General features: G+C 42.4%; 2 protein-coding genes across 6 annotated transcripts in view; one reads left to right on the forward strand and one right to left on the reverse strand.

Annotated features, from left to right (window-relative positions):
• SLC5A10 (solute carrier family 5 member 10) overlaps window positions 1-18,345 on the reverse strand; it is a 175,193-nt gene that overhangs the window by 69,079 nt on the left and 87,769 nt on the right. The window contains exon 10 of one of the 4 annotated variants that reach the window (XM_027874790.1): window positions 3,073-3,081. The exons of the other annotated variants lie outside the window; for them this stretch is intronic. Coding sequence (XP_027730591.1) covers window positions 3,073-3,081 — 9 coding nt within the window. The remainder of the gene's footprint in view (window positions 1-3,072; window positions 3,082-18,345) is intronic. 4 annotated transcript variants of the gene reach the window in all.
• Window positions 1-18,345, forward strand: part of FAM83G (family with sequence similarity 83 member G) — a 59,636-nt gene that overhangs the window by 19,068 nt on the left and 22,223 nt on the right. For both annotated transcript variants that reach the window (XM_027874787.1, XM_027874788.1), the window contains exon 3: window positions 13,564-13,731. In XM_027874787.1, the coding sequence (XP_027730588.1) occupies window positions 13,564-13,731 (168 nt within the window). The remainder of the gene's footprint in view (window positions 1-13,563; window positions 13,732-18,345) is intronic.

Consider the following 18,345-nt stretch of genomic DNA (forward strand, 5'->3'; position numbering starts at 1 on the left):
ATCTGCTGCGCTGCCTAGCTGCCCCCGCCTTTCACATAACAAGTGTTTAATAAATGTTTTTATCTCTCTAGGTAATAATAATGAATGTTGGCATTTGTATTGTGCTTTAAGGTTTGCAAAGCACCTTGCATATAATCTCATTTTATCCTTCTACCATTGGGAGGTAGTTGCTATTATTATCTTCATTTTACAGTTGAGGCCATTGAGGATGAAAGGTTGTTAGACTTGACCAGTGTGACACAGCTAGTAAGCAAGATTCACATTCATGATGGTGATAGTAAATAAATTTTAAAAAAAAACCTTCTTATATTTACAGTGGGCTTTCTTTACAACCCTTTACTTGTTAAGGTCCCAACTTCATTTGCTTGTGATTGGGGTTGTCCAAATCATTTCGTTCAGAGCCTGGGTATCTTGGTTGAGACCTTACCTGTGTCATTACATACCTGAAGAGGACTTCCTTACCATCTCCTGGAGGAGAGTATTAGGGTAACTATTGGGGTTGTCTGGAGCAGCTAAGTGGTGCAGTAGATAGAGTGCCAGGTCTGGAGTCAGGAAGACTCATCTTTCTGAATTCAAATCTGGCTGCAGACACTTACTAGGTGTATAACCCTGGGCAAATCACTTAACCTTGTTTGCCTCACTTTCCTCATCTGTAAAATGATCTGGAAAAGGAAATGGCAAACCACTCTAATATCTTTGCCAAGAAAACCCCAAATGGGGTCACAGAGTCAGACACAACTGAAATAACTGAACAGCAACAACAAATTGGGGATGTAAGATGAAATGGCCAGGTTCAGAAGGCCAGGGTCGTGTGGGATAAGCACAGTTCTGGATTTGTTCTTTTTAGCCTTAGGCTATGCTCTGTTTCATAGTTTTGGACTTGTACTATCCTTTCCAGGTGAATAAGAACCAAATTCCTTGTATGTAAAACCACATACCACTCACTTCTAGACTTCAGGCTTAGGGGGAAATCACCTTCATTCTTCTGTCTTTGGGAATACACTGCTTTCTTCCAGCAGGTGTCCCTGCTGTGAGCAGTTTATTCATCTAACAGACTTTTATTGAGCACCTACTGTTTGCAAAACCTCATGCTGAAAGTCATAGGAGGATACAAAGAGAAATAAAACATAACAAAGCTTGTAGTCTAGTGGGGACAAAACATTCTTAATCAGTATCTTGGGTGTCTTAAAAGAGCAGGTGTCTACTGAAACCCTTCATTCTCACCAGAAACGCCATCCAAACCAAGCTGGCGGTACCGAGAGGTAGACTGCTTTCATAGGCAAGTAGGTGGTATGGTGCACAGGAGACAAACATAAAGCTCATGCTGTCCCAACCAAATTAAAGTGTAATTGGTAAACATTTAACAAAATAAATAAAAATAGATATTACTTTTGAAAACTAAGTCAATATGCATCCCACAAAGGCCCTTCTGTACAGTTTAGTGGCCTGTTTCTATTTGAGTTTGACACCACTTGGGTAGTGGGAGCTGGATTTAAAGTCAGGAAGATCTTAATTTGAATCCTGCTTCAGACACTATCTGAGTGTGTCCATGGACTAATCACTTCATCTCTTTCAGTCTCGATTTTTTCCTTGGTCAAATGGGGATAATAACAGCACCTCCTCACAGGGTTATTGTAAGGATCAAATGAAATAAAGCTCTATATAAATGCTAATTGTTCTGCTAGGATGTGGCATCTATAGAAGCATACCAGTTTCTGAACTGATGAAAAAGGTATAGCCCCTTCTATGGAGGTCTAAGGTTTCCTTGAGTCTATTCCTTTGACTTTCCCTCCCTGACAGATTTAACACAAGGCTCAACAAAGGATGAAGAAATGAAAACTTCTGAACAGCAGAATCCAAAATCAGAATGGGCTTTTGGGGGAGTGAGTCATGGTTGTGAGTACTGTAGAAGGAGTTCTTGGTTTGGGGAAAGGTTGGACCAAAGGACCTTAGGGGCCACTTGTAACTCTGATTCTTTTCTCAGTGCTATGTGTGTGGGACAGGCCTAGAGGAATTCAGAAGAGGGGGAGAGCATCAAGAAAGATTTCATGAAAGAGATGGCCTCTGAGTTGAGCCTTGAAGAATAGGATAGTGGGTGTGGATGAGAAGGGCAGCTGGATGGTGTAATGGATAGAAAAATGGCCTGGAGTCAGGAAGACTCATCTTCCTGAGTTCAAATCTGGCCTCAGACACCAGCTGTGTGACTTTGGGTCAATCACTTAACCCTGTTTGCCTCTTTCCTCTTCTGTAAAATGAGCTGGAGAAGGAAATGACAAACCACTCCATTATCTCTGCCAAGAAAATCTCAAATGGGGTCATGGAGAGTCACTGAAAAACACCAGTGGGTGAGAAGCAAGACATTCCAGGCAGAGGAAACAGCACTAGTAAAAGTACAGAGATGAGAAGTGTTTCAGGAACTTAAGTAGTACTGGTATACTAGAACAGAGGATCTGCATAGAAAGGGCATAGGAGAGGAGGCTGTGGCTGTTCCCAGAGAGAGTAGTGGGCCGTTCATGTAGATCAGAGGCGTCAATCACATGGGGCCAGCCCAGGAACCAGGTTATAATGTAATTGGGAAATATTTAACAAAATAAATAAAAATACAATAGAACATAGATAATGTTAATATGTGGTTTTCTAAGTCATCATGCAGCCCACAGGGATCCCTCCATGTGGTTTAGCGGCTCCTGTTTCTATTTGAGTTTGATACCACCAATCTAGGCTGCCATGGCCAGCCAAGATGAGGAAATTCACCTTGTTAATCATGGGAGGGGAAACGTAGCCTCTTACTTAGCTCTGTCTAAAGCAGTGGTTCTTAATCTGAGGTTTGTGGACTCTTACAAAAATATTTTGATAGGTTTCCTTTCTAATCTCAGTTTTTTTTAAAATGCATTTAAAAACATTATTCTAAGAAGGACTCCATAGGCTTCACTACATTGCCAAATGGGTCCATTGACACACAAAAAAGGTTTTGAACCCCTAGTCTAGGGGCAGCTAAATCACAGTGACTAGAGGACTCAGCCTGGAGTCACGAAGACTTGAATTCAAATTCAGTCTTACACATGTATTAACCGTGTGATCCTGGGCAAGTCACTTCACCTCTGCGTCAGTTTCCTCCACAATAAATTGGAAGTGATAACATCTACCTACCAGTCTTGTTGTGAGAATCAAATGAAATATTTGTAAAGCACTTAGCACAGTGTACAGTGTCTAGCACACAGTAAGTAGGTGCCTAATAAGCATTTGTTACCTTCCTTTGTCCAAAGCAGTCTCAAGAACATCGGTCATCCCAGACTCTCATAAGGCTAGCCCCAGCTCCTTTCATATAAAGGGCACTCTAACTCTCAGTGGGACAACAACTATAACTGTAATTCATTCTTCCTTGACTTTGGATATCCCCACTGTGTTGGATCCAACAGATTGGGCTCAGATCTCTTCATCTGTAGAAAGCTAGCCTGGAGTCCTACAAGACCCTTTTGTGGTGTTTCTAAAGGGGTATGGAGTGAAAGAGCTGGGGGTTAAGGTGTATTTGGAAGTGAATTCTAGAGCTAACCCTGCTTTCAGCAAACAACATGTCCACCGAACTTCAGAATATCATAATTATAGTATTAACACTAAAATAGTTAACATGTATATAGAATGCTTTAAGGTTTGCAAAATGGTTTACCAATATTATCTCCTTTGGTCCTCATGACAATCCTTGGAGGTAGATGCAGTTATTTCCATTCTACATATGAGGAAATTGAGGCAGATAGAAGTTAAGTGACTTGTCCAGGGTCACACAGCTATTAAGTATGAGGCCAGATTTAAACTCAGGTCTTCCTAATTTCAAGTCCAGTGCTCAGTTGTTTGTGCCACTTTTATGAGCTTTCCATATCACGTCTAATACTTGTCCAGTGCCCTAAGAGCTTCCCCAAAAAAGGGCAATGTCCTGAGGGCCCAGGGTGTCTAGTTTGCCCAGAGTAAGTCTGACCCAGTCCTTGTTTTGTGGGGAAGGGACAAGTGGAGCCCCTTGTTTACTCCTGCTTTGCTTTATGAACTCTCTGAATTTATAAGCTTACAAGCACCTTGGAGTACAGGAAGGTGACATGTACACAGCAATGGGTGTGTACCTGGGGATTACGTGAGTCCTGTTAGATCACATCTTGCCCTGGCCCCAGTGAGGAGCTGCCCCAAATCCTCATGAAACAAGTCCTCATCTGTCTTGGGTAGGGTGGGGCAATGGAATAAGCTGCTGACCTACTTTATAGCAGGGCTCTCCCCCCTCAATGGAATTAGCACCTGACTGGTTCCTTTCCTGGGCATGCTTTTGTTTATTCTATTTACTACTGGGGAATGCATCTGGACAGGTAGTAGATTACCTAAAATGAGACCAGGGAAAGATCCCATGAGACAAAAAGCCAACATGACCATTGCTCTTGCCCCTCTTTCCACGAAAGGACCAAGACACTTTAAATCAGGAAGTGGCAGGGTAAATACACGTGTAATCTGTGACTAATCTTTGTTTCCAAGATAGAGTTGACTTTAAAGAAGGCTACAGATAGAAACCGCCTCTAGAGACCAAGGGGACTTTGCCTTGGAAATGTGAGCGATTTCCCAGGCCACAGTGTCCTGTGCTAAAGGATGGAAGTATGACCTGGGACTCAGAGAGCTGGCGGGGATTGGTGGAGATTGGTGGGGATTGGTGGGGATTGGTGGGGTTGGAGGTGAGAATAAGGCCGGTAAATTGATCAGCTTTCTTAAGTGTGAGTTTATTGCCTTCAGGGGCCAAAAGCCTTCCTAGCAAACACCTCTTCAGTTTTATACTGGAAGTCAGTGGGAAAATGCTATCTGCCAGGAATCAATTTGCTCTGGGCCTTAGATTCCTAATCATATGGAGAGTCATTGTCAAGGGCCAAGCCCATCAATTAAGCTAGCTTGAACATGAATACAAGACTATATATCCAGAGTGTAGAAGAAAATAAGCCTGAGCCAAATGAAATTCAGGCATTGGGCCATAAAAGAACCAAATTTTATCCTGCTTCTCTTTTCTATTCCCTTTTGGAGTCTGTTTTCATAAGAATTATATTTCATATTCATAGAAAGAACTTTTTAGATTGACATGGTGCTTTTCCTCACAGCAACCCTGTCTGGGTGGTTAAGTACAAGTATTAAAATCCCATTTTACAGATGAGGAAATTGCGACTTAGGTTAAATGACAGGGCTGACCAGGATCCAAAAGCCACGTCTCTGATTACAAGTTCGTTTTTCTTTTTACTGCTACACCATAACTGCTTCTCAGTGAAGGCTTAGGGGCAAGTGCTGCTATAACTATTTATGATCCTGTCACCTTATGTGTTCACTGACCTATTGGCTTTGGGGAGCAGGAAGAGGAAGAGGGAAAGAGAGAGTTTGAATTACAGAATCTTTGAACCATATAATATCAGAACTAGAAAAGACTTAAACCCAGGGCTCCCAATTCTTATCCTTGCTCTTTCTATGACAACCGTAGGGATTCTAAATTTTACTAAATCAATCTGGGAATTATTGTGAGTTCACTCTGGGGAAATCTCCCTGCCCGTGGACATTCTGCCACTCTTATGTCCCCCATCATCAGATAGCTCCCTTTACTTTTAAACTACTGGAAATCTGCTAATATCCCACACTGATGGGCATTTTGCTACCCAACAAGTACCATTTTGACATGTAAATAGCTACTAGTAAGAACTCTATTAGTCCTGTTGATTTGATCTCTGCAAGCTCTCTTGTATCCTTCTACTTCTCTCCATAGCCACCATCCTAGGTTAGGGCCCTCATCACCTTGAAGCTCTTCTAGAATAGGCTCCTAATTGGTTTCCCTGCTTCTTGCCTGTCCCCTGTCCAGCCCATCCTCCATAGTTTCTAAGATCATCTTCTTAAGGCATACTTCTGATGAGTGGGGTGCTGAAGCCAGGATTGTTAAAGTTTCTATGTGAGCATCTACACCTCAGAAATCTGCAAACTCTACAAATCAGGGCTTGATGTATTGTTTTGTTGATTGTTTAGACTTAAGAAAGTGATGGAGAAAATGTTTATAATGCAGCTTAAATTTTGAAGTGTGTCCTGCATACCTTTTTAAAAGACTATATATTAACAATTTCAAAAGACTCATGATCGACAATGCTATCCACATCCAGAGAAAGAACATGGAGTCCGAATGCAGATTGAAGAATACTCTTTTGACTTTTTTTCATTTTTTGTTTTTTGTGGCTTTTCCCTTTTGTTCTGATCCTTCTTACACAATATGACTAATGTGGAAATATGTTTCCATGATTGCACATGTATAACCTATATCAGATTGCTTGCTGTCTTGGGGAGGGAAGAGAAGGAGGGAGAAAAATTTGAAACTCAAAATCTTATAAAAATGAATGTTGAAAACTATTTTTATATGTAATTGGAAAAAATAAAACACTATTTACAACAAAATATATATCTTAAGAGCCAATTGGCTCTGACCATTCCCAAGTTCAAAAACTCAGTGGCTCCCTATTTCACCCAGGATAAAATACAAACTTCTCAGACTAGAAGTTAAGACCAGACACTGTCTAGATCCAAGCATCTTTGTGACGTTTTTCACATTACTCCCCTTGAACCTCATATGGTTGTTGTGAGGATCAAATGAGATTACACATATAAAGCTCTTTGCAAACTTTAAATCTTTATATAAATGCTAGTTATTTTTCTTCTTCACATAGTCCATGTTCTATCCAAATTGGACTACTTGCCATTCCCTGAATTTTCATGCTTTTGCACAGGCTGGCTATTTCCTGTGTCATGAATGTACTCCCTCTTTATCTCTCTCTGTGTTTCAGAATACTGTCTTCCTTCGGGACTCAGCTCAGGTTTTTTTGCTGTGTACCAAGCTTTTGCTCATTGCTCAGTTGTTAGTGCTACCTCCTTCAAATTTTTCTTCCTTCACTCTCTAGAAACCTTATGTTCTATTATCTGTATCCAACACAAGTCCCTCCAGTAGAATATAAGTTCCTTGAGAACAAGGACTAGCACATTTTTCTCCCTGGCACCTAACAGCAGTGCCTTGTACATAGAAGGCATTTTTCTTGCTGAACTGATTCAGTCTGGGACAGAGTGGTCAAAATGAGTTTATTGCTGCAGGATATTAACCTGGTGTGGACAGCTCCTTGTCCTAGGAGATAAAAAAGGTAGGGCTCCCTGTTCAAGCAAAGCTTGGAGGATTTAGTCCTTAGTTTCTAACTATATAGTGCTGCTCTCTGCACTTGTTTGAAGACACCATTGCTAACTCTAGCTATTGTAGGAAGAAGATGCAGTAAATCTAGGATGGGGAAAAGTGTATGAAAATATAAAAACAAATGACTTTGGGTATGATTTAAGAATATCAAGTCTGTGACAATTCCTTTTTGGCATGAGGGAGGACTTTGTGTATTTGTGGAAAGGAATTGATGGGTGGTGATAGAGATACCAAAAAAGAAGTTAAGAAAGAAAAGAGAATCAGTGAAACATACACAGAAGAGGGCAGATGGAAGTTCAGAAGGGGACGTAAATGAGCAGAATGGTTTTGTTGCCAATGCCATAAGTGTAACATATACTTTTTTCCCCCATTTAAAAAAATAGTATTTAATTTTTCCAATTATATGTAAAGACAATTTTTAACATTCATTTGTAAATAAAAGTTTGAGTTCCAAATTTTCTCCCTCTCTCCCTCCCCTTCCTCCTCCCTAAGACAGTAAGCAATTTGATATAGGTTATACACATAAATTTTTAAAAACTGTATATAATAGATTTATAATTTCATATACAAGTCCCCTTTTCTGTTGTTTGTATATTAAATTGATTGTGTTTGTTAAGGCTATAACAACAACAACTTGTTTTTTGAAGGAATGTCAAGGTAGTTAGGGGCTGTTGAAAGAGCAAAGCTCAGTTTAAGAGTCCATTTCACTGTCTGGTGAGATTAAAACTCAGAGGCAAATGTTCATGCTTCCTTTGTTTATACTGTAGTTCATATTATAAGTAAGCATGATATAGTAGATATAAGAAGATCCGAAGATTTGGGTTCAAATGTCACCTCTGACCCATACTATACTGGGTATATGACTCTGGGGAAAATCATTTAACCTTTCACTGACCCACTTAAACCTAGCCTCTGAGCCTCAGTTTTCTCATCTGTAAAATGAAGGTGACGCTAGCTAACCTCTGAGAGTTCTTCCAACTCTCAAGCTTTGTTTTCAGTCTAAGTTGTCTCCTCTGTAGGCTGAATTTCCCTATTTTCTTCAATTGGCCCTCTTAAGACAGTTTCAAAAATATGAATGCTTAGGAACTGTATTTTTTTAACAAATTTTCTTCTAAAAACTTTTAAAAGTGATAATTTGTAAAGGCTTGCTGCATTAGTAAGTGTGAGTTTATTACATCTAAGCACAAAAAGATTTTTTTTCTGTAAAACACCTCAAATTTATAGTGAAATTTTGGAACACAGGATTCATTTAACAGGAAATGACTATGGAAAGAAACTGGTCTGGAATGCCTTCGTTCCATTAGGTAAAAGACACGTCTGCTGGTTCTGCTAGTAACAGGTCCTCTGTGAAAGACCTCCTCTGATGTCGCACTGAGGCATGGAGGTGACCCTGGCTTCCCAAATATTGTGCCAGTAAAGTGCAGGCTTTGGCAGGTTTTACCAAACTGGAAAGGCTACAATAATAGGCCCAACAATGAGCTAGAATGAACAAGGATGTCTGGTGTTTGAAGCCCAGCATAGCTAAGTTCAGAGAGGCTTATCACCACATTGGCTGTTGTTATTGTTCAGTTGTTTTAGCCGTATCTGACTCTTTGTGACCCTATTTGGGTTTTCTTGGCAAAGATACTGGAGTAGTTTGCCATTTCTTTCTCTAGCTTATTTTATAGATGAGGAAACTGAGGCAAACAGGGTTAAGTGACTTGCTTAGGGTAACACAGCTAGCAAGTGTCTGAGGTCATATTTGAACTCAGGTCTTCCTGACTCCAGTCTGGGTGCTTATCCACTTTGACACCTAACTGCCCCAGTTGGCTGTGGGGTAGGGAATTTTTCAGTCAATAGCTATGCTTGAAGATCACATACTAGGTTGTAGGAGGTTGTAAGTTGTCTATAATCTGTTGGTTCTTATACTAAAAACTACTGAAGTGTTGAAATATTAAAAGTCTGCCTCAGAAAATAATTTTCAAGGTCTCTACACACAGCGCTGTATTGGGATTCATACATCCCATAATGCTTTGGATAGGCCTGACCTCTGCCCTCTGGGAATTTCTTGTCTAAAAGGAAGTCTTGCTTATGCATGCTGACAAAGTCATCCTCAAAGATTGAGTGGGTGGGTGTCTTGGGTATGAAATCATGGGAAGTCTTGATAAATATTTTAAAAGGGGATCTAGCTGAAAACCAGGCTTTAAATATTGCACATCATCCTATTAACACCTTATATGTTAGGGTGGGAAGGAACCTTCAAGGTTACCTAATACAAACCCATCATTGGAACTGAGACCCAGAAGTGCAGTGACTTGCCTAGGGTCATAGTTGTTGTTTGTCCTTAGTTCTTCAACAGGACCATGACATCAGGGAAGTGATGCTATGACTTGCAAGTGAATTGGATTTAAGTGAGAGGGAGGGCTGTGCAAAGTAACCAGCCTTACTTTCTCCTCTGGAGCCGCGTAGGTCCAGTGGCAAGATAAAAATCAAGATGACTGGAGCTGGTCCCCAGGGTCATAGTTACTTGTTGAGGCAAAATTGGAGCAAATATATCCTCAGCCCCACTGGATTACTTTCCCCACTTGCTGAGCCCCTCTTGGGGAAGTTGAGTTTGGTGGCAAAATACTGACATGTCTTGGCGTCTACATTCAACCCAAACTGGGGTGAGGACCAACCTGTAAGGGCCTGCTCCCTGGGACAATGTACCCCTGTGCTGAGGCCCAGGTGAGCTCATTGCAGCGAGCATGCAAACACGCCCAAGAGCAGGCTGCAGTCTTTGTGGCCCTGAGCAATGGATGGGAGGGGTGGTTGGGCAGCAGCCTTATTGGGCTGGGTTTGAGGAAGGGGGTGGGGGAAGGGAAAAAGGAGGGAGGAGGTAAGATTGTGGGTCTTGAATGGAGCAATCATGCGGTGACCCACAGTTATGGGTCTGCCACATGCACCTCTGGCCAGAAGAATAATTCACAGCCGTGCTATGTGGTGTGTTGGAGGGAAGGATAGGAAGCAGATCTGTTCCCTGTCACCAAGCTGTGGATAAAGGTGTGACTAAGCTGAAGATGAATACCTAAGTCAGTGGGAAGAGTAGCTATCACACAGGGTCACCGAACTGCTTGGAAGTTGACTTTGTATTGTCTGTTTACATGACACAGAGTAACAGTAAGTCCCATGACTCAGTGCCAGAGCCTCACCTTGCCCACTGCTGAAGTCAGCTAAGCAGACACCAGCCAGTTCTCTGAGGGGTTTGTGATTGAATTGGAATCAACTTAAGAAGTAGACATGGACCCCTGGAGGGACAGAGATAATGCTCAGCAGCCCTGAGAGTGTGTATTTGTGGCTGAGATTTGGCACTCAGGCCCTCGTCCCCCTTTTTTATAACTCCTGCTTCCCCATTTTTCTCAGGATCTAAGCGGTTACCTGCTCAGAGACTTAGAAATCATCTGAATCTCTCATTTGACATACAAGTCAAGTGGGGCTCAGAGAAGCTCAGCCATACCCAAGGTAACAGAGGATAACTTTCAAGATTTCATAGCTTTAGACCTGAAAAGGACATCGCATTCATTTTACAAGAATTTGAACCTGGGTCCTTTTGACTCAAAACCTAGTGCTTTACCTCCCCTCACCCCCTCAGAGTAGCAGACCAGATCTAGAACTCAAGTCTCTCATCTTCCTACCCATAGTACCTAGCACCTAGTTAAGCACTTAAAAAATGCTAGTCCTTACACCCATGCTGATTGTGTTGGGAGCCTGCACCTTTTCTAAGAAAAGGTTTGTCTTTTTACTCCTTTTAGAGTTGTTGCCTCCCCTTGACCAAAATCCTCACAATACAAAGAAATTAATCTCTGATGGCAAAATTCTGGTAATTATGATAGTGATACTATGGGGATTGTAGCCTTCCTTGTACTTCTCTAATCATCTCACTTTACAACCATGCATAAGACTGGATTTTTCTCCTTATCAGTAGGACAACTGAAGCAAGTAGCCCCTGTGTGCTGAAAATAATCAAAAATTTAAAAATAATAATAACATAGCTAGCATTTATATAGTTCTTTAAGGTTTTGTAAGGCCCTTTACAAATATTGTATCATTTTATCCACACACCAACCCTAGAAGGTAGATGCTATTATTATCCCCAGTTTACAGATCAGGAAACTGAGGAAGACAGGTTAAGTGACTTGTCCAGGGTCACACAGATGGCGAAGATTTGAACCTGGGCCTTCTTAACTCCAGGTCCAGTACTTTCCTGTATGGTGATATGAATCTTCCAAAGGTCAATGGGGATGTCTGTCAATGTAGTTTGCTCTGAGCCAAATTTAGTGGTAAATGTCGTAGAAGGGGAAAGCAACTCACTTCTTTCTGGGCCTCAGTTTCTTCATGTATAAAATGAGAATTTGAACTAGATGATCATCAACGTTCTTTCTAGCCCTAAAATGATGCTTTATAATCCTAAGGAAATAAGAACATAGTCTTTACTTTAAAGAAATTTCTAATCTAGCCAGGGATACAGAACCAAGAGGCAGTGTAGTACAGCGGAGAGAGTGCTAAATTTGGCATTGGAAGACCTGAGTATCTTATCCTAACTCTACTCCTTACTCTTCTGTATGACCACAGTCAAGTCACTTAATCTCGACAGGCCTCAGTTTCCCCATCTGTAAAGTGAGGGGGTTGGATTAACCTAAGATAGTGATTAAGGCAGGACTAAAATTCAAGTTTCCTGACTTCTAGCACAGAGCCCTTGATGCCCTTTACTGTCCAGTAAACCTCTGAGGGGGAAGCTAAGGGAAGTCATCGGTCCTACCTGAATTTAAGGTGGGAGAATGTGGACTTTGGGCCCTATCTGATTACCCACACCAAGTTTGGGGTTCCAGAATCCCTCTGATGAAGAGTGGGTTTTCAAGCCTCCAGCAAGTTTAGAAGTCTTGCAAAGGGAGAGTGAGGAAGCTAGGCTGGGAGCCATGAGGAAATAAATAGACTTTGAGTTTGTGTTGTGGAAGCCAAGCCCCATCATGAGCTCAGAGATAACAAGTTGTTCTTTCTGCCACAAGTCTAAAGGCCACGGCCTCTGCTCTCGCTGAGATGGCAGGAGAGCTCAGAGGACAGACAGACCTGAATGGGAAAACCAGCAGCCTGGAACTACCCCACTTTTGGTAAGGTCAGCCCCAAGCAAGAACCCATGGGCTGAGCCAAAAAGGATCAAGCATCCTCCAGCCAGGTGTTGGGATAGTCAAGTTAGGCAAGTTACCTGGCCAGAGTAGTTCTTGTACACATTTCTTTTTAATAAGAGCACATATTTTTAATGCCAAGAAATTCTGTTCTCCATGGCATCAAGATGATTTCTAGTGAGACAAGATGTCTAACTGACAGTGAAGGCTCAAAGCGTACAGTATGTTACCAAAACCAAAGGGTCTAACTTTCCAAATTCAAACATGAAAATGTCCCGTTCCACTTCTCCCCTGCTCCTCAGACCATTTATTGAGATAGCCTCAGCCAGAGGTGCAGAAAAAGGCTCTCCCTCTTCTCCCAGGATACTAAGGCAAGCATTACTTGGGCTCACCAGAATCAGTCTTTAGTTGAGCTCTGTTACTTGCTTGGTGACCTTAGGCAAGTGAATTCCCTCTTTCTGGTCTTTGTTTGGTGAAGCATACCTCTCTCTTTGTAAAGGGAGGAGGGAACTACGAGAGGGTGGAATATGAACATTGTCAGATGTGTTCACTGGGTAACAGCTGGTTTTTGCTTGTTTTTCTTTGTTACTGAAAAAAAAGTTTCCAGAAATTTCAATGGTATGACAATTCATCAACAAAACTTGCCTACCAAAAATTAAAAAAGCTAGGTATCATGTTGTCTGCTTATAATTCCTGCTACTGGGGGAGGTTGAGGTTGGTAGTTCTAGGAGTTCTGAGCTGTATTAGGGCTATCAGGACCATGCTTAAGTCCAGCACTAATATGGTCAGCCTCTGGGATCAGAGGGCCACCAGGTTGCCTTAGGAGGAATGAATCAGACCAGAGTGGAAAAATGGAGTAGGTTAAAGCTTCCATAGTGATCATAATGATAGGGCTAGTGAGTAGCCATTGTCTATCTAGCCCAAGCAAGACAGGGAGACCTAGTCTCAAAAATAATTAAATTAAATTGGAGGACTTGGAATAGATGTTAGGTTATTTCTCAGGTCTTTTTCAGTTCTGACCTTCTTGATCCTAGTCCCTACATCTAGGAACTTCTGGGGAAACTAGCACAGTTAAGGTAGTAATGGCATAGGGCACGTTCTGCAAGCTGCACCAGCTCTGACGGGTTTGGACAGATTGGGATTCGCTTGTGCTTTGAGCAGACTGGGGTCTCACTCTCTTGGCCTTTTCCCTGGCAGGTGATTGCTGTGGTCATGGACATGTTCACAGATGTCGACATCTTCAAGGATCTGCTGGATGCTGGCTTCAAGAGGAAGGTGGCTGTCTATATTATTGTGGATGAGGCCAATGTGAAGTATTTCTTGCACATGTGTGAGCGGGCCCAGATGCACACAGGACACCTGAAGGTAAGGCTGACCTGCCTATGTATGTGGGAATGCAGCATCTTGATCAGAGGCTGAAGAGCCTCACTTGCAAGTGATAGGCAAAGAATATTGATTTAGTGCCTCCTATCTGTGCCTGGCTATGAGGACATGAAGAAGTGTGAGACATTGCTCCTGACCTCAAGGGGCTTCTAGGAAGGTTGTGAACCTGAGACTCCCACATGTGGAAAGGATAACCAGCATCTAGGCAGAATGATGGATGCTGAGTGAGTGATACAGAGGGAATGGTATAAGAGGTCAGAGGAGGGAGATGCCACTGTAAGCTGTGCTGGCCAGAGAAGGTAGGATTTGAGCTGAGTCTAGAAGTATGCATTGGATTTGGAGAGCTGGAGGAGAAGAAAAGAATATTGCAAGGATAAGGAGCAGCATCAAAAAAATTGAAGGCTAGGATTTTTAAGATAACCGAGGCAACTAGTGTACTGGAGTGGAGAGTTTGGAATCAGATGTGGAAGGCCAGGCTAAGGAGTGTGGAAAGAGGCAATGTTATATAATGGAAACAGCGTTGGACTGGTAATCAGATGACTAGGGTTCTAGTTGGAATTTTGCTGCTAATTGCATGTATGACCTTGAACAGATCATTTCCATTCCTTGAGGTTCAATTTCTTCCTCTATAAAAATGAAAGTTGAACTAGATTACCTTTAAGGTCCTTCCCAGACCTAACATTTTATGATTTTGTTATTTTCTCCTGTAAGCAAATGGTGAGAAATCAATCAGTCAGATTTTTATTGAGTCCCTGGTATGTGCCAGATACTGTCCTAGGGGCTCTGGCAGAAGGAAAAAAAAAGCCCTGGGGAATGAAAAGGGAAGGAGGAATTCTTTCCAGCACGTCTCACAGAAAGGCCTAAACCCTAATCAGAATGCCAGAACTTTGAACTAATTATCCTGAATAGCCTCAAAAGCATGAACAAGGATTCAGAAACAAGAGAGACTCCAGACATACCTGGTTAACAAGCTACCAAGCTCCAACGCCTGTAATTTAAGTGCATTTTTCCAAGTGTGATTTTTTTCCCCCCACTCCCAAGCCTGAGCCCTTTCAAGTGGCTTAAGTGAAGCAGGAGAGGATATTTCTTCTGAGTTTGCAGATTCCATTGTGCTTGGATCTGACCAACTGGTAGGCTGGCTTCTTGTGATTCCCTAGCTTTGTTCCTTCCGACCCCCATGCCTGTCTTCCATATAATTATCAAAAGGAATATAATATCAAAGCTGTAAGACAATCATTTAGAGACTGTAGAATCCAACTTTGTCATTGTACAGATGAGGAAACTGAACTGCAGAAGAATCATCATGGTATAGTGGAAAAAACAGTGACCTGGGCATTAGGAGGCCCGGCATCTGACCCAGGCTCTGTCATTAACTCATTGAGTGACCTTACTCAGGTCACTTCATCTCTCTAGGCCACAAGTTTCTCCATCTCAAAAAATCAAAATTAGCACTGAAATCCCTAAAAAATTCTGTGATTCTCTTCTAAGTCATTAACCTAAGTCCACATAGCTAGATGTTGCTATTAATTATATCATTTTAACAATAATTTATCATAAATTATGTTTTAACTAATGGCTGTCATCTATATAATACTTTAAAGTTGACAAAGCTATTTTCACTAATTATCTCAATTGAGCCTCATAACAATCCTGTGAGCTAAATAATGCGAGTATTATTATCCCCATTTTACATAACCTAGAAAGAAACCTGTGAATTGGAGAGAATGAGTTAGGCAGGATGGGCGAGGAGGAAAGCATCCTTGTATAGAAAAGACTCCCGAGGCCAGTAAAGAAGAGCTCACTAGTGAAGAGAGAGTCCACATCTCGGTACTATTCTAGAGGGCAATTTAGAAGGTATTAGAACTCTGCTTCTGGATCAGTTCAGTTCAACGTGCACTTAGAATAATTGTCAGTCTCCTTGCTGGAGATTAGAGGTGCAAAGAGACAATGGCTTTGCGCTCAAGGAGTTTGCATTTTAATGGGACTCCATTTTTCAAGAACATCTTCGCGGTTTTCCAAAGACCCTGTGCACTAGTGTTGTTAGTGGTCTGGATGTGAGCTGTGGGCACTTCCAAAAGGGCTTTTGTAATAGCTTTTTGTTTGTTTGTTTACTTTGCTTAAATGGATAACTCTCTCCACTCACCACCACTCCATCACCTAAGAGCTGGCTAGATCCATCAGAGCACCCTGCAATAGCTTTTAAATTTTCTTTATCCCTGTGACCTCAGAGGTCTAGGCAGGTAGGTGGCACAGTGACTAAGAGTACTGGAGCTGGAGTCAGGAAGACTGGGGTTCAAACCTGGCCTCAGACACTTATTAGCCGAGTGATGCATTTAACTCTGTTTGCCTCAGTTTCCTCACTTATAAAAAGGGGAAAATATTAGCACTTCCCAGGGTTATTGTAAGAATAAAATGATTTAATATTTGTAAAATGCTTTGCAAACCTTAAAGCACTACATAAATGCTAGCTATTATAATTATTAGTAGCCATAACTTGTAATCAGTGCGACTAAGGGAGGGTTCTGTAATAAGGAAAACTTTATTACATTATAAAAACACCTGTGAGCCCCTGCTAACCCCAGAGGAGCCAGATTTAGGGTGTAACTCACCTCTCAGTCAGAGAGAATGCTCCGAGCCTGATTTAATAAACCTGGCATGCCACCACTGTTCAAGGCTCCTCATCCTACCCAGATCTGACCTGATCTTTCTCTGTCTTCCTTTGAAGATACAGACTCTGTGAGAGGCAATAGAGCCAGGAGAACCCTGGTCTCTGGGATATCCTGCATTGGCTCCTTGCTGCAAAGGAGTTACTGGGAGCCGATCTCTCCTCCCATCTCACCCCCTGCTCCAAAAGCCTGTCTTTGTTCCTCAAGCTTCTACAGGCCCAGCTCCTGTGAGCTGTCACCTCTGCATGAGGCCCTGCCCGGACTGCCCTGCTCCGAGCTGGCCAGCTCCTGTGCCCCTCCCTTCCCCCAGGTGGGCATAGGCAGGAGCTTGTCCTGGAGAGGCTTTTCCTTGCAATTTCCTCTCTTGGTAATCCCTTGGCTGTTCCCTATTCTCCTTCATTAAGCAAGTCTGTGTCATGCCCCTGGGTGTGGTGGGGGATCTAAACAGTGGGGTGGGCCTGGCCCACAGAAGCTTCTGATCTAATTGGGGGGGGGGGAAGGAACAAAAAAGACGTGGAAGGCTGTACATGATGAAGTGCTCGAGAAGGTAAGCAGAGACAGTAGTAAGTAAATAGAAATGAGTGGTGCAACAAGAGGAAGTAGGGTTTGACTTGGGACCTAAAGGACAAGTAACATTTAGATGGGTGGTGAGGACATTCCAGGCAAGGGGAACCACGTGAAGGGCGTGCATGTGTGCTGGAGGACAGTGAGACTGGCCTTGTGGGAGCAACAGGGCTCACAGTAGGAGAACTCAGGCTGGGGAATCTGGACTTTATCCTGTAGGCAGTGGGGAAGCAGGGGAGACACATGCTGTCCCAACTTGTCCCCAGCTCAGACTCAGGGAAACAGCTGCTGTCAGCTTTCTGCATTGCAGGATGTTGACAAGAGGACCTGATGGTATCCTTTTCTGAGAAATGCTTCCTGAGTTTTCTGTCCTAGGCTGAATTACTAATGAAGGGAGATTGTGTGTCAATTGTGTGAGTCAAAAAAATTGACTCTGGGTCAGAGGGTGGCTAGAACGAATGCGTGAAGCCATGCCCACTGAAGGGCTGTGGCAGTATTGGCCCATCCTGGACCATGCAATTGTGCTAGTTCTGAACTCTGCCTTGGTAGGACCCATAACAAGCAACCCAGGAAACTCTGACCCTTTGTAAGCCAAGGAAGAACAGCCAATGCTAATGATTACTACTGGACAATTCCTACCTTTTCTGTTTCTGACCTAGGGCTGAGTCAAATTATTCTTGGGTCGAAATCTTCACTGTTATTGAGGTTAGGGTTAGGAGAATTTAGTAATCCCCAAATCCCTGTTATGTCTTCAGACACACAGTGGAAAGATTGCTAGACTTGGAGTAAAGAGACCTGGATTAGAATCCTGCCTCAGGAATTTAGCTGTGGGACCTTAGGAAAATCATTTCACTTTTTTGGAATCTTAGTTTCCCTATTTTTGAAATGGGTGTAAAAATTTGTGCACTGCATTCCTTAAAATGTTGTTATGAGAAAAGTACTTTAAAGCTTTATATAATTGTGAGTTATAAATCCTCATAATAACTCTAAGAGGTAGGCTGGGCTGGGATTATCATCCTCATTTTACAGACAATGAAATTGAAACCCAGAATGGTGAAAGTGACTTGTCCAAGATCACCAAGACTAGAATCTAGGTCCCAAGTTATCATGTGGCTCTGAAGGTCTGAAGTAGTAATCCTCTGTAGCTTGATTCATAACCATCAACCTGGGCTCTGTCTCAGTGCTGCTTGATTGAGTTTCCCAGCTTTACTTGCCATGGGTAAGTTCTAGGATATGGTTTATGTGCTCTGTTATGGAAGGGTCACAGTTTCCCAATAACTGTTCCCAAGAGTGTGTCAGAGACCAGGTGGATCCCTGCTGCCTGGGAGCCAGCCATCGGAGGCAGGAGCTGCCAGTACCTTGACTG

Source organism: Vombatus ursinus, unplaced genomic scaffold (assembly GCF_900497805.2).
Source record: "Vombatus ursinus unplaced genomic scaffold, bare-nosed wombat genome assembly UNPS02014807.1, whole genome shotgun sequence".
Taxonomy (NCBI): Eukaryota; Metazoa; Chordata; class Mammalia; order Diprotodontia; family Vombatidae; genus Vombatus; species Vombatus ursinus.